General features: G+C 51.8%; 2 protein-coding genes across 7 annotated transcripts in view; both read left to right on the forward strand.

The window, feature by feature from the left end:
* Positions 1-747, forward strand: part of CPNE9 (copine family member 9) — a 28,141-nt gene extending 27,394 nt beyond the window's left edge. For 2 of the 3 annotated variants that reach the window (XM_004368301.2, XM_023737559.1), the window contains one exon: positions 484-669. In XM_004368301.2, the coding sequence (XP_004368358.1) occupies positions 484-669 (186 nt within the window). Of the gene's footprint in view, positions 1-483 lie in introns of all 3 variants that reach the window. The other variant, XM_004368300.1, reaches the window with a different exon arrangement.
* A 2,663-nt stretch (positions 748-3,410) lies between these two features.
* Positions 3,411-19,099, forward strand: BRPF1 (bromodomain and PHD finger containing 1). Of its 4 annotated transcripts, none has more exons than XM_004368305.2 (13): positions 3,411-6,343; positions 10,136-11,095; positions 11,910-12,072; positions 12,471-12,602; positions 13,004-13,150; positions 13,929-14,238; positions 14,563-14,886; positions 15,202-15,486; positions 15,974-16,121; positions 16,770-16,906; positions 17,009-17,127; positions 17,502-17,656; positions 18,386-19,099. In XM_004368305.2, exons 1-13 carry the CDS (start codon positions 5,745-5,747, stop codon positions 18,567-18,569), a joined length of 3,663 nt encoding a protein of 1,220 aa, XP_004368362.1. In that variant the 5' UTR covers positions 3,411-5,744; the 3' UTR covers positions 18,570-19,099. The 4 variants fall into 4 exon arrangements, with proteins under 4 accessions (XP_004368362.1, XP_004368363.1, XP_023593459.1 ...); XM_004368306.2 differs by having other exon boundaries at positions 13,004-13,132; XM_023737691.1 differs by having other exon boundaries at positions 13,004-13,132; positions 14,566-14,886.
* The last annotated feature ends 187 nt before the right edge of the window (positions 19,100-19,286 follow it).

Genomic DNA, 19,286 nt, shown 5'->3' on the forward strand with positions numbered 1-19,286 from the left:
AAACCTAACGAGAAATCAAGCAAGATAGTGACAAAATTGTTGTCCACTGAATTGATTTGGTAACATGGGGCTACTGACAACATTAGCAAGAGCAGTTTCAGTGAAGCGTGAAGCCATACTGGAGTGGGGTGAGGGTGAATACCAAAAGCCAAACCAAACCCGTTGCTGGCAAGTTGATTTCGACTCATAGCAACCCAATAGGACAGAGTAGAACTGCCCCATAGGGTTTCCAAACCTGTAATCTTTACAGAAGCAGATTCCAACATCTTTCTCCCATAGAGCAGTTAGTGGGTTTGAATCGCCAACCTTTCGATTAGCAGCCGAAGGTTAAAAAAAAAAGAAGAAAAGGGGACAGCAAATGTAGAAAACTGTCCAAGATGGCGGGGGGGGGGGCGGGGAGAGGTAGAAGACCTTCCCTCTGTTCCCGTCCCTACCCTCCTCTCTCCCTACCACCCATACCTGTCTTTTCTGTGCCTGTCCCAGTTCGTCCCATTCCGAGACTACGTCGACCGGTCAGGGAACCAGGTGCTAAGCATGGCCCGGCTGGCCAAGGACGTGCTCGCTGAGATCCCAGAGCAGCTGCTGTCCTACATGCGGACCAGGGACATCCAGCCTCGGCCCCCACCCCCTGCCAACCCCAGCCCGACCCCGATTCCAGAGCAGCCCTGAGAAGCCCAGCTATCCAATGCCTAGCGGTCTATCTGCCTGCTCACCCATTGCTTCTGCTGAAAGCCAGAGGGACCTGGAGCCCTGGACCTCACCGGGAGAGCCCACCCACAGAAGGGCTTGGCACTACCACCACCTCCCTGCCTTCATGCCAATAATAAAGCTGATCTTTACTCCACCTGTGTCTCATGAGTCTTGGGGCAGAAGACTGGGGAACCCAGGGCCTGGGGCCACACCAAGAGAGGGAGGGAGTAAGGATGGCTTCAGCAAGGACTCGTCACCATCCTACCACACATTCATCCAACCACTTCTTTCTACATTCTTCAAACATTTGCAGAAAAGATAAGTGAAACTTCGTGTGTACATTTTTTTCTGAGGAGAAAGGACCATAGCATTCATCAGATTCTCAGAGGGGTTCCTGACCTCCAAAGATGTAAGATGACTGTGTGACTCGGCTCTGATCCATTTATTCTGAGTTTTCTGACAATAAGAACAGCTAACGTTTTCTTTGAGCATTTACTACATATCAGACGCTCTATTAAGTGATTTACAATCATCATCTCATTTAATCCTCACAACAACCCTGTGAGGTAGGTAACATATATTACCCCTGTTTTACACCTAAGCGAACTGAGGCTCAGAGAGGTGAAGTCACGTGTTTTAATAGAACTCATCAGTTCGACTGCAAGCCTAAGATCTTAACCTGTATCTGGCATCCAAGTTCTCTGAAGCCCCGAAGAACTGACAATAGAGCTTTTGAGCTCCATTTTACAAATAAGGAACTTGAGATAGGAAGAATTTAACAACTTGCCCAAGTTCACATAGCCAGGAAGTAGTCCAGTCACATTCAAACCAGCTCTGTTGGTTTTGACACCATCTTCTAAGCAGCAGCACGTAGCATTTCCCCGCCATCCCGCAGGTTTCTAGCACCTAATCCCACCAGTTTACCTACACAAGCGTTTTCACTCTCTACCAGCTCCCCTGCTCCTCTCAAAACCCCGCCTCTTCCTTCAGATCCACACCTTCCCTCCAGCTCTACAACTTCATCTTTCCCAAGCTCCTTCCCTTTCCTTCAGTCAAGACCAATTATCCCTAAACGGCCCCGCCCTTTCCTTCCAGCCCTGCCCCTTTACCTTTCCCAAGCCCCGCCCTTATCCCCAACGGCCTTGCTAGGTTCGTCCCAGATCTATCCTTCATCTCTAGTCCAGCTCCGCCCTTCAGGCCTATCCAAGGCCCCGCCCCTTTACGTTTTCTGAAGCCGATACTTCTGATTAACCCCTCTCCGCCCTTTACCTTAGCTCTATCCTTATCCTCCTCCTTACTGGACCCCGCTATACAAGAAGCTCCACCCACTCTCTGCAAACACCGCCCCATTGCTGTTGTTAGGTGCCCGGGAGTCCATTCCGACTCGTAATGACCCTGTCCTGCGACATTCTCATAACCGTTTGCTATGTTTGAGACCACTGTTGCAGCCACTGTGTCAATCCATCTCCTTGAGGGTCTTCCTCTTTTTCACTGACCCTCTACTTTACCAAGCATGATGTCCTTTTCCAGGGACAATCCCTCCTAATATCATGTCCAAAGTAAGTGAGAAGAAGATTCGCCATCCTTGCATCTAAGGAGCATTCCGGCTGTACTTCTTCCAAGACAGATTTGTTCATTCTTCTGGAAGTCCGTGGTACATTCAATATTCTTTGCCAACACTATAATTCAAAGGCATCAATTCTTCTTCGGTCTTCCTTATTCCTTGTCCAGCTTTCACATGCATATGAGCCGACTGAAAATATCATGGCTTGGGTCAGGTGCACCTTAGTCCTCAAGGTGACATCGTTGCTTTTAAATATTTCTAAGAGGTCTTTTGCAGCAGATCTGCCTAATGCTATACGTTGATTTCTTGACTGCTGCTTCCATGGACGTTGATTGTGGTTCTAAGTAGAAATTCTTGACAACTTCAATCTTTTCTCCGTTTATCATGTTGTTCATTGGTCCAGTTGTTGCTTATTGGCCCCATAAACCGGTCTATTCTCTTCCAGCCCCACCCCGCCGCTACCCATAACCCCGGGACCTCCTTATGGGGCAGCTCCAAAGCTCTTGCTCTGGGCCCTGCCCCCAGCTCCGCCCCGTGGATCCGGCCCCGCCTCGGCCCCTTTCTCGGACGCCAAGTCCCTACCGCAGCCGTGGCGCCAGCGGGAGGAGAGAGGGAGGGCGTAGAGGGGGAGGGGAGAAGGGCGGGCTCCTTACGCCCAGCCCCGCGCTCACAGTCTGTGGCCGCAGATTCGCCACAAACGGCCCGGTGCCCCCACTTCCCTAGTACCATGATTTCATTCCGCCAAAAACTCAGCTGTACGATAGAGGGGCCAGGGAAGCCTTTCAGGGTGTCCAGAGGGCCTTCAGAGTCTCAGAAAATAGCCATCGAGCCTCAGCGGGCGGGTGGGAGTCCATGGCGAAAGTGCAGCTCGGCAGGGCCGCGGCGCCGCGTTTACCCTGCGCAGACGCCGTCGCCGCCGCCGCTGCTGCTGCCGCCGCTGCCACTGTCTTTGCCGCCACCGTCTCCGCCGCCGCCGTCCCCGCGCTGCCTCCCGGAGGCTCCATTGTTCCGGCGGCGCCTGGTCCCGAGGCCGGACAACCCAGGGGCTCGCGAAACGGGCGGCAGACAGCCGCGGCCGACGGAGTCGAGACACCCAGGCGCCGGCGGGACCGGAGCGGCAGGGGTCAGCGCGGGAATCCCGGGGAACTGCGGCCAGAGCGCGGGACGGCTGGGGGCCAGGGTGGCGAGGTCTGTGGTCCCGGAGTTGGGGCTCCAGCTTCCCGGTCCGTCTTTCCCCGCCGGCCTCCCCAAGAGGGGTCGGAGCCCCGGCGGGCGCCCCCGGCGATGAGCCCGGACTCGAGGTGGCCGGTGAGTGCGGGCCTGGGACCTTGGCGGGAGTGGCCAACGGGAAAGGGGTAAGCTACTTTCGTGGGGGCGCGCACTGAGCTGCACGGTCCGGGTGCCTCTCGGGCCGCTCCAGCCGGGAGAACTGACAGTGCGCTGGCTCCCAGCCGACATCCAGGGGTAACATTGTATCCTTCGGAGCTGCCTGGGCCAATGGCAGGAGAGGAGCCTTGTTTAACTTGTTACACTTCGACAAAGGGGAAACGCCGCCGCATCCGGGAGAGAGGGCTGTGGGCACCTCTGGGGCCCGGCCTGGTCCCTCCGGCCCCCGCCCCCTACTTCCTCCGGCCCTCTGAGCTATGGGAGCAGCTGCAGCCGCCACACTCCTGGGCCCCGGGCCCTCCCCACGGGCTTTCAGGTTAAGTTCTGATCTCCGTCCCCTCTGCCTCTGCTGCTGCCGGGTCAGAAGCCAGGATGGCAGAGCCGCAGCGTTCACCGGGGACCCAGCATCGAAAGAGGAGAGCTTGTTTGTGCTTCCTGTTGGTTTAAAGACACATCCGCAGATAGGCAGTGGAAGCGAGTTGGAATTGAACGTGTAGCTTTACTCAGTGTGGGAGTCAGGGTTTGTTGAGAGAGGGCCTGGAGCAGCCCATTTGACTGGTTAAGCCTCAGGAGGCCAGAAGCCAAGAGGGGCCACTGTCCGGGAGCTCAGGGTAGCTTTGCCTGGGATGGAGTCAATCCCCCAGATGAATTGTTGGACTCAACTAGGCCGAGAGAAATTGGGGCAGTCTGTAACCAAGCTGGGCTTCCTGGGGGCTGGTACCATCTGCTGTCTCCACTCACCCCGGAACATTGAGGAGGAGGAAGGGAGGGCCCCTGAGCAACAGCACGGAGCTGAGTGTGTCTGATTGTCATGGTCCTGTTAGTATCCTTAGGACCTTGCACTTAGTAGGCACTCAGTTGATGTTACACGAATGGGTGAAGGGTGCAAATGTAAAACATGCTACTTACTGGCCCTGACTAAATGACCTCAGTTTTCACTTGGCTCCTTAGTACATCCCCCAACTCAGTCCCAGGGCAAGGGCATAGGCTCCCCCTAAAGGCCTCAGAAATGAACTGATTCTTTCTATAATCCAGTGATCCAAGTCCTTCGCCACCTATTCAAGTTTCTGCATGGGCTAATGCTAGCCTGCATTCCATCGCTCTCAGCTCCAAATCCAGTGATTCCCTCATTCAGCCATTCATTTGACAGGTTATTCATTCATTCACCAAAAACTGAGTGTTCAGTATATGCCAGGTACTAAGGATATAGAGCCCTAGTGGCACAGTGGTTAAGAGTTCCCAAAAGTCAGCAGTTCAAATCCACCATCCACTCCTTGGAAACCCTGTGGGACAGTTCTCCTCTGTCCATTAGGGTTGCTATGAGTCAGAATCGACTCGACGTCAACAGATTTTTCAAGGATATAGAGGTAAGTAGGCACATCTGCACTGTGCAAGCTCCCAGTCTAGTGAGAGGAGGCAGACAAGTCTCCTTGACAGATAAGTGCCATGGTGGAGGTGAGAATGGGATGCTGTGGAAGGAAAGCTCCCACAGGAGAGTCAAAGATGTCATAACAGAAGAAGTGACCTTTGAGCTGGGTTTTGAAGAACTGAGTAGGAGCTTACAAATCAGAAAGGATGGAGGGCATTCTAAGTAGAATTCATTCTACAGGAATTAAGAGGTTATTACATATTCAGAGAATGGCCAGTTGCCTGGGATAAACAGAAGCACAGCTCTACCTGGTAAAGCATCTGGAAAGGAGGACTAGGGCCAGACGGTGAACGGAGGACTTTGAATGCCATCAGAGGAAATTTGAATGTTATCCTGAAGGAAGTGGGGAGCATCTGGAGGGTTTTAATCAAGAGATTGGCATGATCGTTGTTAGTTGGTAGAAGGATCACTCAGGCTGCATTATGTGAGATTTAGCTAGAGGGGGGAGTTTAGACATAGGGCAGGATGACCAGGCAAGACGCAGTGAGGTCCCAGACCAGGACCATGGTGGAAGAGATGGCATTTGGAAATGCTGTAGAGGTGGGATGGCCAGGACCTGGTGACCTTTGGGAAGGGGGAGGGGGAGGGCAGGAGAAAGTGGGGTCCCTGATGCAGTGGCCAGGAACCCCTCCCCAGACCTATGCTAACTGATATCTGTGTTCTAGTTGTGACAGCATGGGGGTGGACTTTGATGTGAAGACTTTCTGCCACAACCTGCGGGCAACTAAGCCACCGTATGAGTGTCCCGTGGACACATGCCGCAAGGTCTATAAAAGCTACAGCGGTATCGAGTACCACCTGTACCACTATGACCACGACAACCCGCCGCCCCCACAGCAGACTCCACTCCGCAAGCACAAGAAGAAGGGACGCCAGTCGCGCCCAGCCAACAAGCAGTCACCCAGCCCCTCGGAGGTGTCACAGTCACCAGGCCGTGAGGTGATGAGCTACGCACAGGCCCAGCGCATGGTGGAGGTGGACCTGCATGGCCGTGTCCACCGCATCAGCATCTTTGATAACCTGGATGTAGTGTCAGAGGATGAGGAGGCCCCAGAAGAAGCCCCAGAGAATGGCAGCAACAAGGAGAACACCGAGACACCGGCTGCCACTCCCAAGTCGGGCAAGCATAAGAACAAGGAGAAACGCAAGGACTCCAACCATCATCACCACCATAATGCTTCTGCGAGCGCTACTCCCAAGCTGCCAGAGGTGGTATACCGAGAGCTGGAGCAGGATACCCCTGATGCCCCGCCCCGGCCAACTTCCTATTACCGGTAAGGCCACCCCTGGCCCCAACTCTGGAAAACCAGTCAAACAGGGCTCAGGAGCCAGAGAGGTGTAAGGCAGCAGATGGGAGAGTGTCAGGCATAAAGGATAGAGGAGACGCACTGGTCCTACCAGAGCAGTGAAAGAAACTGCCCCAGCTAATGATGATGGCTCTTATTGTACACTGCCACATGCCAGGCCCTGCATTCGGTGCTTTATAACCCACTGCTGTTGAGTCAATTCCAACTCATGGCAACCCCGTGTGTTGCAGACTGCTCCATAGAGTTTTCTTGACTGTAATCTTTACAGGAGCAGATCTCCATGCCTTTCTTGGCACCACTAGGTGGGTTTGAGCCACTAACCTTTCAGTCAGTAGCTGAGCACAAACCATTTGTGCTACCCAGGGACCTCTATTGGTGCTTTGTAGCCACTCCTTTATTTTATTCTCACATCAACACTCAGGTAGGTATTGTCCTCATTTCACAGATGAGCAAACTGCAGTCCAGAAAGGGGACCAGACTTGTCGAAAGTCACGTGCCAGTAGATAGCTGAACTGAGATTCAAACCCAGGCCCCTCTGTTTCCAAAGCTGCAGTATTTCCACTGTACCAAAGATCCTGTTTCCAATCCCTGACGCTCTCCACTCACTCACTGTGTGACTTGTGCAACTCATGCAACTTCTGGTTTTATACTAACCCATCTGCATAATGGGCACAATATTTCTCTGCCTGCCTAAAGGCAGAAAATACTGATTTCATAAGGTCCTAAAAACAGTTTGCAAGTTTACAGAGACAATTTTCCTATGATTTGTTCTGCTATTGTCATTCATCATTTAGCAGGCTTAAGCAATATTTTCATCACTTTGTGTTTTGTACTTCTCCAGTGGCCCTTTTATTTCAAGTAATTGTTTCTTTGTACCCCAGTTGTTTCCAAAGATTAGTCACAGTGGCTTCTAATAAAGGCATAGGTACAATAAGGCTAAATTCCTTGAACATGAGGTAAAAGTGAATGGGGTGGGTTGTGAAGCTGAAGGATGGTACAAAAACGAGGTATAAAATTCATGTCTGACAGTCGCAGCATCCAAGGCAAACAGAGCATTCTGATGAGATAGTTAAGTAGCAGTCTTTGTTGTCAACTAATGAGAAGGCCTGATCTGCAGGGATTTGTCAGAAAGGTTTTTATATTAAAGACAGTTTTTACCAGAACTGTAATCCACATGTTATATTAAATCTTTGTTCTTTAAAAGCAAATCTATGGGAACCCACGTGATATGGCCCAATGTGTCACTTTCCTCTCTCCTATTTCATCTGTTCAGCCCAGCTCACTTCGTTCTGGCTTTCCGCTGTCTGTCTGTTAGCACTGACTGCCATGTCCCCTCAACCACTGACCCCCCTGCCACATACACAAACAGACTCTTCTCTGGGCTTCCCCTCCCTCATAATGGCTCTTCAGCTCTTTCTGCTCTGATAGGCAGCCCAGCCATTCAGTTCCTTCTCTTCCTCCCTCTACTCAGATTCACTCTTTGCCTCCTGGGGCAACAGCTCTCAGCTGGTGCACTGCTATCAGTTGGGAGATGTGTTGCATGTAATTTGTAACTGCTGTTAGTGGAACACTGCCCAAGTTTTGGAAATGATTTACTTTTTATACAAATCAAAGAAGATTTGAGGTCATTTCTCTAATAACATCATTTTATCTTATTTGGATTCTGATATGCTTTCTTGAGGGGAAGAGAAAGGGTCGGTTGTCGGCTAGTGTGCCAGAAATTGTACATGACATACAGCCTACCTTATCTGGGCCACAGGCTATAATCTGAGTGCCCTATGGGAGTGTGTTGTGCACCATCACATAATGTCACATGTCATGGCAGAGAAAAGGTTGAGAACTGCTGCTCAAGAGAGCTACTGCCAAGGTCTAGAAGGGACCGGATGGTTCACACAAGCCCTGAGCCTCACTCTCATTCAAGAATAAAGATGTTGCAGTTACCTTGGGGAAGAAGTAAAGGGTGAAAAAGCAGCTGCTTCCTATAGATACAATGTTTTTGTTTCCTTCCTCCCTTTTTCCACCCTCAAAATGCCCTTTAAATGAATATTGAGTGCTTGTTTCTCCATGGTGAAATCAGATATTGTCCTTGCCTTTATCCTGTATTTGAAAAGTTAGACACATAAACAATTATTGTATAAGGCAAGGTGGGTAAAAGCTGTTCAAAAGCTAATGGTAAAGCTAACAATTATTGAGTACTTGCTACATGCCAGGCACTGCTGTCAGTACTTTACTTGCATTCATTCATTTCATGCTCATAACAGAGTGTGAAATAGGTTCAAATGAGCATCACCGTTTTACAGAGGAGGAAACTAAGGCCCAGGGAGGTTAGGTCACTTGCCTACCAACATACAGAGCCCAGGCAATGTGGCTCCAGATCCTATGCTCTCCTGGCCTACTCAGCAGCCAGAGCCCCATTTCCCATGTGGAGAGGGGAGAGGAGGGACAGGAACTAACAGTTATCTAAGGCCTGCTGTGTGCCACTTGATTTAGCCCATTCATTTTTGTAATTCCATTTAATCCTGACAGCATCTTTATATTATCTTCATTCTGTCATCAATGAAACTGAGGTTGAGAGAAGAGCAGTGATGTCCTGAAGGTCATAAAGTGGCAGAGCCAGGATTTAAATCCACGTTTGTTAGAAGCCAAAGCCCCGTTCTTAACCATTGTGGGCCATAGCTTTACAGTACCAGAGTCCAAGCTACCCAGAGCATGGCCAGGGAATGGGGAGCTTGCTCTGTATCACAGGCACCTGGGGCAGCCCTCAGCTCCAGTCCTGCTGGCCTGAGTGCTATAGGCTGGAGGTTAAGAGTGCTGGGGCTAAAGTTTGAATCTCAGCTCTGCCACTTTCTGGTTGTGTGACCTGGTTGTGTTGGGCAGTTAATTAACCTCTCAAAATTTCGGTTTCCTTCAGGGCTTCGGATCCCTGCTTTGAATTTACATTTCTAACAAGTTCCCAGGAAGTTATACATAAGAATCACCCAGGGATCTTGTTAAAATGTAGGTTCTGATTCAGTATGTCTGGGGTAGAAATGCAGATTCTCAGCAGGGAACTTGTTAAAAAAGCAAATTTCCACCAGGGCCAAACGATTTGGAAGTCCTGGTTTCCTCATCTATAAAATGGGGACAATGAGAACATTGACCCTATGGCTGTGGTGAGAACTACCCAAGGCTATCCAGGTTGCAAACATAGCAAACCAGTACCTAGCATTTGAGGGAGCCCTGAGCTGACGCAGGGACCAGCTGACTGAAGACCCACAGCAGCTCCAAGCCCTGCCTATAGTCAGGGCCCTGCCAGCTGGTGCTAAAATGACCTGTATATAATTTGCAAGTGACACCCAAGGACCTTTCTTCCCCTGACTCTTCGCACTGTCATCCATACCACCCCAGTGGGTCCTAGCTGCCCCATCCCCCCTTCCAGACTCTAGCTGAGCCTCTGCACCCCAAGGGAGGCAGTGTCATGTAGCAGCTAGGACACAAGCCTTGATATTGGCAGGTCTGGGGTCACGTCCCAGCTCTACCCTTTTTTCACAAGTGAGGTGGGGCAGGTGAATTAACTTTCCTAAGCCTCAGGTTTCCTTTTCTGTAAAATTAGAATGATTATAGTACCGTAGTACCTCAGGTTAAGGTGAGGATGGAATGAGACAACATATGTAAAGGCACAGGCCTAGCACAGAGTAAGTGCTTGGCAAATGTAACTAATTGTTTTTAAGGGAAGGAAATCTCAACCATATGATGCTAAACTACCTGTGTGCACTGCAGGTACATTGAGAAGTCAGCAGAGGAGCTGGACGAGGAAGTAGAGTATGACATGGACGAGGAGGACTACATCTGGCTGGACATCATGAACGAGCGGCGGAAGACAGAGGGTGTGAGTCCCATCCCGCAGGAGATCTTTGAGTACCTAATGGACCGGCTGGAGAAGGAGTCATACTTTGAGAGCCACAATAAAGGCGACCCCAATGCGCTAGTGGATGAGGATGCCGTGTGCTGTATCTGCAATGATGGTGAGTGCCAGAACAGCAACGTCATCCTCTTCTGTGACATGTGCAACCTGGCCGTGCACCAGGAGTGCTATGGTGTCCCCTACATTCCTGAGGGCCAGTGGCTGTGCCGCCGCTGCCTGCAGTCACCCTCCCGTGCTGTGGACTGTGCCCTGTGCCCCAACAAGGGTGGTGCCTTCAAGCAGACAGATGATGGGCGCTGGGCCCATGTGGTGTGTGCCCTGTGGATCCCCGAGGTCTGCTTTGCCAACACAGTCTTCCTAGAGCCTATTGACAGCATCGAGCACATCCCACCAGCTCGCTGGAAGCTTACCTGCTACATTTGCAAACAGCGGGGCTCAGGGGCCTGCATCCAGTGCCACAAGGCCAACTGCTACACGGCCTTCCATGTGACATGCGCCCAACAGGCTGGCCTTTACATGAAGATGGAGCCCGTGCGGGAGACAGGTGCCAATGGCACCTCCTTCAGTGTCCGCAAGACGGCCTACTGCGACATCCACACACCCCCAGGTTCAGCGCGCCGCCTGCCTGCCCTGTCCCATAGCGAGGGTGAAGAGGATGAGGAGGAAGAGGAGGAAGAGGGTAAAAGCTGGAGCTCAGAGAAAGTCAAGAAGGCCAAGGCCAAGTCCCGGATCAAGATGAAGAAGGCGCGGAAGATCCTGGCAGAGAAGCGAGCAGCAGCACCTGTGGTGTCGGTGCCCTGCATCCCACCACACAGGTATGCCGGGCACAGGTGGACAGGCAGGTGAGGGAAGAAGAAGACCTCCTGGGGAGGAACTGACAGGTCCCAGAGTGGAGTGGCAGGGCTAAGTTATCTTCTTCCTGTCAGGATCTGCATAGAAGTAACAACAACCAAATTCCAGAAAGAGGTCTCTTTAGCAGGTCACCTGACTTTGACATTATGAGTCAGAAACATAAACCTTTATCTGGTAGACCAAACAGGTGGTTTAACTGCCCTTCATCTTGATGGTGTGGTTAAGTTAGGAAGAAAGAGAATGGGCAGTCACCAGCCACAAAGGAGAAAACAGTCTGACTATGAAGGGAGAAGTGCAATAAAAAAGGAGAAAGAAAAGGAAAGAATTGTGAAGTGGTTTCTGTCACTCATCTGGGTATGATTATCAGTTATTTTTAACTCTTTCATGCTATTTAGCTGATATACTGTAGTTTACTGCTGTACAATTATGCTTTCTCTTAAAACTTTCTAAGGCTCAATCTGAATGGGGTATTCCAGGGTCAAATATTACTCTGGGCTGCAGTGACATGAGCAGTCTTAGGGGCAGATCCCTCTGACTGTGATATACAGGGTTAGGGATGCTGGCTTAATGCTGGGAGCTTGGCTTCCTGCCTACGGAGGTGCCACTGATGACACCCTTTGCTCCTCCTTGCTTTAATCCCAGTGTCCCAGGCCTTTTTGACAAGAGACTTATTCCCTGTTCAGCCTCATTCAGGAACTCTCACTGGCCAGAGATCCCAATTCTGCTTAAGAGAAGCAGGGCCCAGCAGGTTTTTCTCTTTGTTCCTCTGCCTCCCAGGCTCAGCAAAATCACCAATCGCCTGACCATCCAGAGGAAGAGCCAGTTCATGCAAAGGCTTCACAGCTACTGGACACTGAAGCGGCAGTCACGGAACGGGGTCCCACTTCTACGTCGCCTGCAGACACACCTGCAGTCTCAGAGGAACTGTGACCAAATTGGGGTACTGTGTCAGATCCCCTGTGGGCTCTGGGGTTCATGGGACAGAGAACAGAGAGAGATTTGCTTCCAGTTTTAGAGGATTTAGGCTGTTTCTTCGTTAAGCTGCCTTCAAACCGGGCTTGGGAATGAGGTCCTTATAGGTTATCAGCTTGATGGATGGGCATTGTTCCTTATGTTCATTCATTCACTCAATAAGAATTTACTAAGCGTATGCCTTGTGCCAGGCTCTGGGGACATGAGGTAGAGGAGTGCCCACTTTAGCTGGCGTGTCTGCCAGTAAATCAGTGTGCTCCCTCCTTTGGCTTGGCCTGTAGACCCAAGTTCCCCTGGGTTCTCTACCCACTCTGGCCTTTCCTCTAGCTCCCTCACCATCTCCTGATCTCCCTTTTGCCTCTACAGAGAGATTCTGAGGATAAGAACTGGGCCCTCAAAGAACAGCTCAAGTCCTGGCAGAGGCTCCGGCACGATCTGGAGCGAGCTCGGCTGCTGGTGGAACTGATCCGCAAGCGGGAGAAGCTCAAAAGGGAGATGGTTAGTGCTCCTGGGCCAGCCCTATTTTACAGAGGAGAAACAGACATAGGAGAAGGAAGAGCATGTCCCTCAGTCAGGTGGCAACAGGGCTGATGCTAGAATCTTCTGGCTCTCAGTGTGCTCTTGGGCCTACTAGAAGCATGATGTCACAGGAGAGTATGAACGAACCCTAAATTATGTGGTACAAGTAGCTAGTGCTGGGAGTTCAAGGAAGGGGAAGGTGAGGGCCTGAGTAGTTGAGGAAAGTTTCACTGGGTGGGGCCTTAAAGAATGGTAGAACCTCAGTGAGTCTACCCAGCTGTGGAGGTGGGCAGGAAGGCAAGTTCCCAAGCCAGCCTGGGACCATCTCCTTAGATACCTCTGCTAAGGGCCTGGCTGATGGGGCCTTTTGTGTCTGTCAGATCAAGGTCCAGCAGATTGCCATGGAGATGCAGCTGACCCCTTTCCTCATCCTCCTTCGCAAAACCTTAGAGCAGCTCCAAGAGAAGGACACGGGCAACATCTTCAGCGAGCCGGTCCCTCTGTCTGAGGTAACCGAATTGGATGAAGTAAGAATCCCTTCCCTCACTCCACCTTCTTTCTATTCCTCTCCCAGTTGGACCCCTGCTGCAGTTCTGGGCCAGGGACTAGGAGGGGACCTTGAAGAGAGGGGCTGGTGGCTCTGGGGCAGGATGAACTGGAGCCACACGGCACATCACCTGGTCTTTGTCTTGTCCCTGTCACACCCCAAGGGCCCAGAATGGGAGGCGATCTGCACTCTTTCCCAAGGGGCAGGGACAGAGTCTGCCAAATGAATAATCCCAGGGCAGGAAGACACTTTGAGGTTGCCGAACCCTAGAATGGAGACTTTAGAAGGCTTAGCACCCCAAGAACCAGCTCTGAAGCCCTAGGTCCTGACTGGCAGACTGTTCTCTCTAAAAGGTATAAAATGAGAGGCCTGAGGCAGCAGCCTCTTTATAAGTTTAATGATAAATAAAAATGCAAGGAATGCAAGTTAGTGGTATTTCCAGAGGATTCTGCTAGCCATTTTCTTACTGAAACGTCACATGGCTCTAGAAGGTAGATTTGGCTGTATTTTCATTACCTTTTCCAAGGAGAGAAGATGAAGACCCAGAAAGATTTAAGAGATTTGCCAAGGTCACACAGCTTGTGACTGGTAAAGTCAGGACTAGAATCCAGCTATCTTTTCCACTATGCTATATGCCTGCCTCTAACTGTGGTGGGAGGAGGTTGCTGGATGCATTTCAGGGGGTTTTGTTAGGAGCAGGGGTTCAGGGGAAGTCAGGGGCTTATCTCCACTTAGCCACACCTGCCCTGCTCTCCCAGGTACCTGACTACCTAGACCACATCAAAAAGCCCATGGACTTTTTCACCATGAAGCAGAACTTGGAAGCTTACCGCTACCTGAACTTTGATGATTTCGAGGAGGACTTCAACCTTATCGTCAGCAACTGCCTCAAGTACAATGCCAAGGACACCATCTTCTACCGGGCAGCAGTGCGGCTCCGTGAACAGGGTGGTGCTGTGCTCCGCCAGGCCCGGCGCCAGGCAGAAAAAATGGGCATTGACTTTGAGACGGGCATGCATATCCCCCACAGCCTGGCTGGAGATGAAGCCCCACATCACACTGAAGATGGTGGGTGATAGGTCATACACACATACACAGGCCAATGCCTGGGATGGACAGCTTTCAAAAAGTCCCCTCCTGGAAGCAGGCAGTGTAGGCAGGAAGCACTAGGCTGAGCAGTGGCAAGCTGTCCCTAGGAATGTTCCCCAAGAAGCCAGTCTGGGTGGATGGATGGCAATGCTTACCATTCCACAGCTTGGTGCTGCCATTTACAGCTGTTCTGGGTGAGAAGCTGAGGTGGGAAAAGTCTGGGTTACTTGCTGTCTGCTTAGGTTCAAGGGGCCCAGAGGGCTGCCCTGAATCTGTCCTTTACCCTCCAACCCTCACCCATAGCAGCAGAAGAAGAGCGGCTGGTCCTGCTGGAGAACCAGAAGCACTTGCCAGTGGAAGAGCAGCTGAAGTTGCTGCTGGAGCGACTAGATGAGGTGAATGCCAGCAAGCAGAGCGTGGGCCGCTCACGGCGTGCAAAGATGATCAAGAAAGAGATGACGGCACTGCGGCGGAAGCTGGCCCACCAGCGGGAGACTGGACGGGATGGGCCTGAGCGGCATGGTCCCTCAAACCGGGGCAGTCTGACACCCCACCCAGCAGCCTGCGACAAGGACGGGCAGACAGACAGTGCCGCTGAGGAGAGCAGCAGCCAGGAGACGAGCAAAGGTCTGGACCCCAAAGCAAGCTGGACCCCAGAGCAAGCCAAACTGGCTCTGCAGCACACACCAAGTCCCTGCCATCCCCCAGGCAGAGGTCGCTCCTGCGCAGCTAGCTGCACTTTCTCCCCTATTCCCCAATCGGGCTCTTAGCTGCCTCTCTGGCTATGTGTATAAGAGGACAGTGTTCCCTATTCCATTCCCCTGAGATCATCTCCCCAACTCTAGCTGGAGTAATCTTTTGCAACCAGGGCATGACCCTGGACATCTACCCTTTCCACATCAGACCCCTCACCAACTCTACTTCTCTCTTTCTCTGCTCCAGGCCTGGGTCCCAACATGTCCTCAACCCCCGCACATGAGGTGGGCAGGAGAACCTCAGTTCTGTTCTCCAAAAAGAACCCGAAGACAGCTGGACCGCCCAAGAGGCCGGGCCGGCCCCCCAAAAACCGGGAGAGCCAGATGACCCCCAGCCATGGAGGCAGTCCTGTGGGGCCCCCCCAACTTCCCATCATGGGCTCCCTCCGTCAGCGCAAGCGGGGTAGGAGCCCCCGACCCAGTTCGAGTTCAGACAGCGACAGTGATAAGTCCACAGAAGACCCCCCAATGGGTGAGCCTCACCATCACCCAGCCCCCCAAGAGAGTGAGCAAAACTGTCATTCTCCCTAACATAACTCCCAGCTAAGCTAATCCCTTCATTTGTCTGTAAAATGTCAGAACTAGAAGGGCCTTTAGGAATCCTCTCATTTTACAGATGGAGAAGCTGAGGCCGAGAGACACTGACCCAGCCAGATTCCCATCCAGGGCCCCCCTCCACTTTACTACTTCACTTTTTCTCTTCTTACCCTCCTCGGGTAATCTCCTGCTTTTTAAGCCATTTGTGTCCTAAGGCCAGTAACTGCCAAGGGAAGTATGAGGGGTGGGCCAGGGCTGTGGCCAACTGTAGTGGACACTGCCCACAGCTAGCTCTCCTGGCCGGAGTTGGAGGACTTTTCCAGCACAGAGGGAAGCCCAAGTTCTAAGTCCCTACTACCCCCAGTGCCATCGCTGACTACATCTTCCTGACTGTTTCTCTCCTCTCCCTCCCCCCAACCAAGACTTACCAGCTAATGGCTTCAGCAGTGGAAACCAGCCAGTGAAGAAGAGTTTCCTGGTATACCGTAATGACTACAACCTTCCCCGGAGCAGCTCAGACTCTGAGTCTAGCAGCAGTAGCAGCAGCAGCGCTGCCTCAGACCGAACCAGGTACCAGCCCTGTAGATCAAGGCCCGTCTCTAGGGTGCCCTTCCAGGGCTCACAGCGTTTCCAGGTTTCCCCGCTGGAAGTGGGTGGCAGCCATCTCAGCCTAGATTCAAATGGCTCAAACTCAAGGTTCTCTGCAAATTAAATGGAATAGATTAGGGCATCACCATAATGGAACTGAGAGAACCATCCTGGGTTAAGCTAATGGTTTGGAGCAGAGGGTGTAAACTGGTGGACTATGGCCTGGATTTGACCTACAGACATATTTTGTTTGGCTAGCATGGTGTCTTTTAAAAAAATGGATCCGGAAATGCCATGAAAAATTCTCAGTTTCTGTATTCGCTTTAAAAAATTAGAAGATCTGGCAAATCTGACCAGTATGGCCAAGTGGCATCAGGTTGGAGCTGAGTAGTGGCTGCTACCTTTAGATAGGGTATGCACTTATCCCCACCACTGTTACACTGTTAAACCAGGCCACTTCTTCAGTCAGATCATCAGCCTGGCCCTTGAGGACATTTGAGTTTGAAACTCCGTGTGTAGCCTCTGCTTTCCAAATGTCTAGGACCTTGAGGCTTAAAGAGGAGAAGATACCCACCATACCACTCTTCACTCCTCCCCTCCCTTGAGTGCGCTTCTGTGTCTTGCTCACAGCACAACGCCCTCAAAACAAGGCCGGGGCAAGCCCTCCTTCTCTCGGGGCACGTTCCCAGAGGACAGCAGTGAGGATACCTCAGGCACTGAGAACGAGGCCTACTCCGTGGGCACTGGCCGCGGCGTGGGCCACAGCAGTAAGTACCCTCGCCCAAGGCCAGGGATGCTGGGTGCCCAGTGTCAGGGCCTCGCCAGTCCCCCAGCTGCTAATCCGCCCCCTCTCTCCCATTCCTGTGAAGTGGTGAGGAAGAGTCTGGGCCGGGGAGCTGGCTGGCTGTCGGAGGATGAGGACTCCCCCCTGGACGCTCTGGACCTTGTGTGGGCCAAATGCAGAGGGTATCCATCATACCCGGCTCTGGTAGGCTTCCCCTTCTCCTCTGTCATGCCCCTTGCCTTTCAATCCCAGAATGCAGGACTCAAAATAAGCAGATTTTTCCTGACCCCTGCTAAGCTGCAGAGCACAGGAGTTCTTAGCAAACAAACTGATGGGCAGATGCAGCTTGTGTACCACTTAGAGGCCTCCAGTTAGTTCTCCATCTCTTTTCTGTCCCCTTGCTCCTTGGGCTCTAGAACAATTTGGCACAGGAAGAAGCCAAGGGACAGCGTTGCAGCTTTAGCAATATGATAACCTTTCTCTGTCCCCACTGCAGGGATAGTCTCTAAATTCTTGGGCAGGGCAGGCTTTGGGGAGGAAGTGGACTGAACCAAACCAGATTCTTATTACACCCTCAGATCATTGATCCAAAGATGCCCCGGGAGGGTATGTTCCACCATGGGGTTCCCATCCCTGTGCCCCCACTGGAGGTGCTGAAACTTGGGGAGCAGATGACCCAGGAAGCCCGAGAGCATCTCTACCTCGTCCTCTTCTTTGACAACAAGCGAACCTGGTAAGGGAGTAGGGGGGCATTTGGTGTGACTCATAGCCACAGATGCAACCCTATGTGGTTGCTGGGAACGCCAGCAACACACAGACTGGGCTATCACTTATAGCGGTGCAGTACAGACTTAGAGCAGATCTTTGAGCTAAAGGATCGTGTTGACCAGGAGTCTGAGAAGCTGTATGGGCAGCAGCTGACAACAGCTATAGCTAGAGACCAGAGGATCATTGATGACTGTGACAAATACAGGGGTGGCTCCCTGCCCAGACTCAGATGGCTTCTAGACTTAGTTTTTCCACCTCTGCTTCCATGGTGACAAGATGGGGATAAAGCAGGCATCAACATTCATGCTCTGAATTTCTTTTCTGTCATATTTACATATCTAGTTTTTTTGTGAGTTGTCTGAGGGTAGATTAAGTGTCAGTAAAGTCTGCCTGAAGCCTATGGGACAGTGTACCTATTTCAGGTTAGGTTAGGGCTCCTCCTTTTTGTGCCCATAAATACCTGTGGTTACTCACTAGTGTGACCGTTGACTGGGCTGTCTTCATCACTAGATTGTGAGTAGTTTCTTAAGAGCAGGGACTGTGTCTATTGGCCCCTGCAGTCCCAGTGTCCCCTACAGAACCTGGCCCAGTGTTGGTGCTCTGAAGGTATGTTTGAATGAATGAACAAGTAAGGAAGGCTGGTGCTTGTTGCTCTCCCTGAGGTGATTTATTTAATCCTCACTTCATCCTACAGGCAGTGGCTGCCCAGGACCAAGCTAGTTCCTCTGGGGGTGAACCAGGACCTGGACAAGGAGAAGATGCTGGAGGGCCGCAAGTCCAACATCCGAAAGTCAGTGCAGATCGCCTACCACAGGGCTCTGCAGCACCGCAGCAAGGTGCAGGGTGAGCAGAGCAGCGAGACCAGTGATAGTGACTGATGTTGCCCAGCACAGCCCAACCCACAGTGTCCTGCGACCTCTCTCCTCCCCTCTGCTCACTATCCTGGAATGGCACCGGCCTCTGCACTGACTCATTCCTGGTCTTGGGGCCAGTCTCAGGGGAAGCTGGGCGGGGGAGGTCCCTCCCGCTCTAAGTGCAGCTGGACTGTACAGAATACTCCAAGGGCCCATGGCGGCTCTGGGCAAGTAGAGGGGTGGTCCACAGGCCAGAAAGAGCCCCAGAGACCTCATGGCATTATAGGGCATGGTGGTGGGCCAAGGTTAGGACACTGCATAAAACAGGCCATCCTACCACCTCTGTCTACTCGTGCCAGGAGACTCCGTAACTGCCTAGAGGCCTGAGGCCCCTGCAAGTGGTGTGGTGAGCGGGCATCTGCCCAGCCTAGCAGTGGGATTGATGTCTGTCCAGCCTGGAAGAGGGGCACTAGGTGACCCCCTCCCCTGCTGTTGTAAATACTGTAATTAGCGGAGAATTTAAATTATTCTCATTTGTAACTGCGTTTCCCGGTCGCGCCAGAGTCATTTGGTACTAAAAAAAAAAAAAAAATCCGGGGCCTGTCCCCACTTCCTTTCTCCTTCCCACAGATACTCCCCCCTCCCCCTTTCAAACTGGTTTGTATTTATTTCAAAGGAAGAAAATATATTGATTCTTAGAAAATAAATGGTCTATTTGGAATTCTTGGTTTTTGCCTTCTG

This window comes from Trichechus manatus, unplaced genomic scaffold (assembly GCF_000243295.1).
Source record: "Trichechus manatus latirostris isolate Lorelei unplaced genomic scaffold, TriManLat1.0 scaffold00001, whole genome shotgun sequence".
Taxonomy (NCBI): domain Eukaryota; kingdom Metazoa; phylum Chordata; class Mammalia; order Sirenia; family Trichechidae; genus Trichechus; species Trichechus manatus.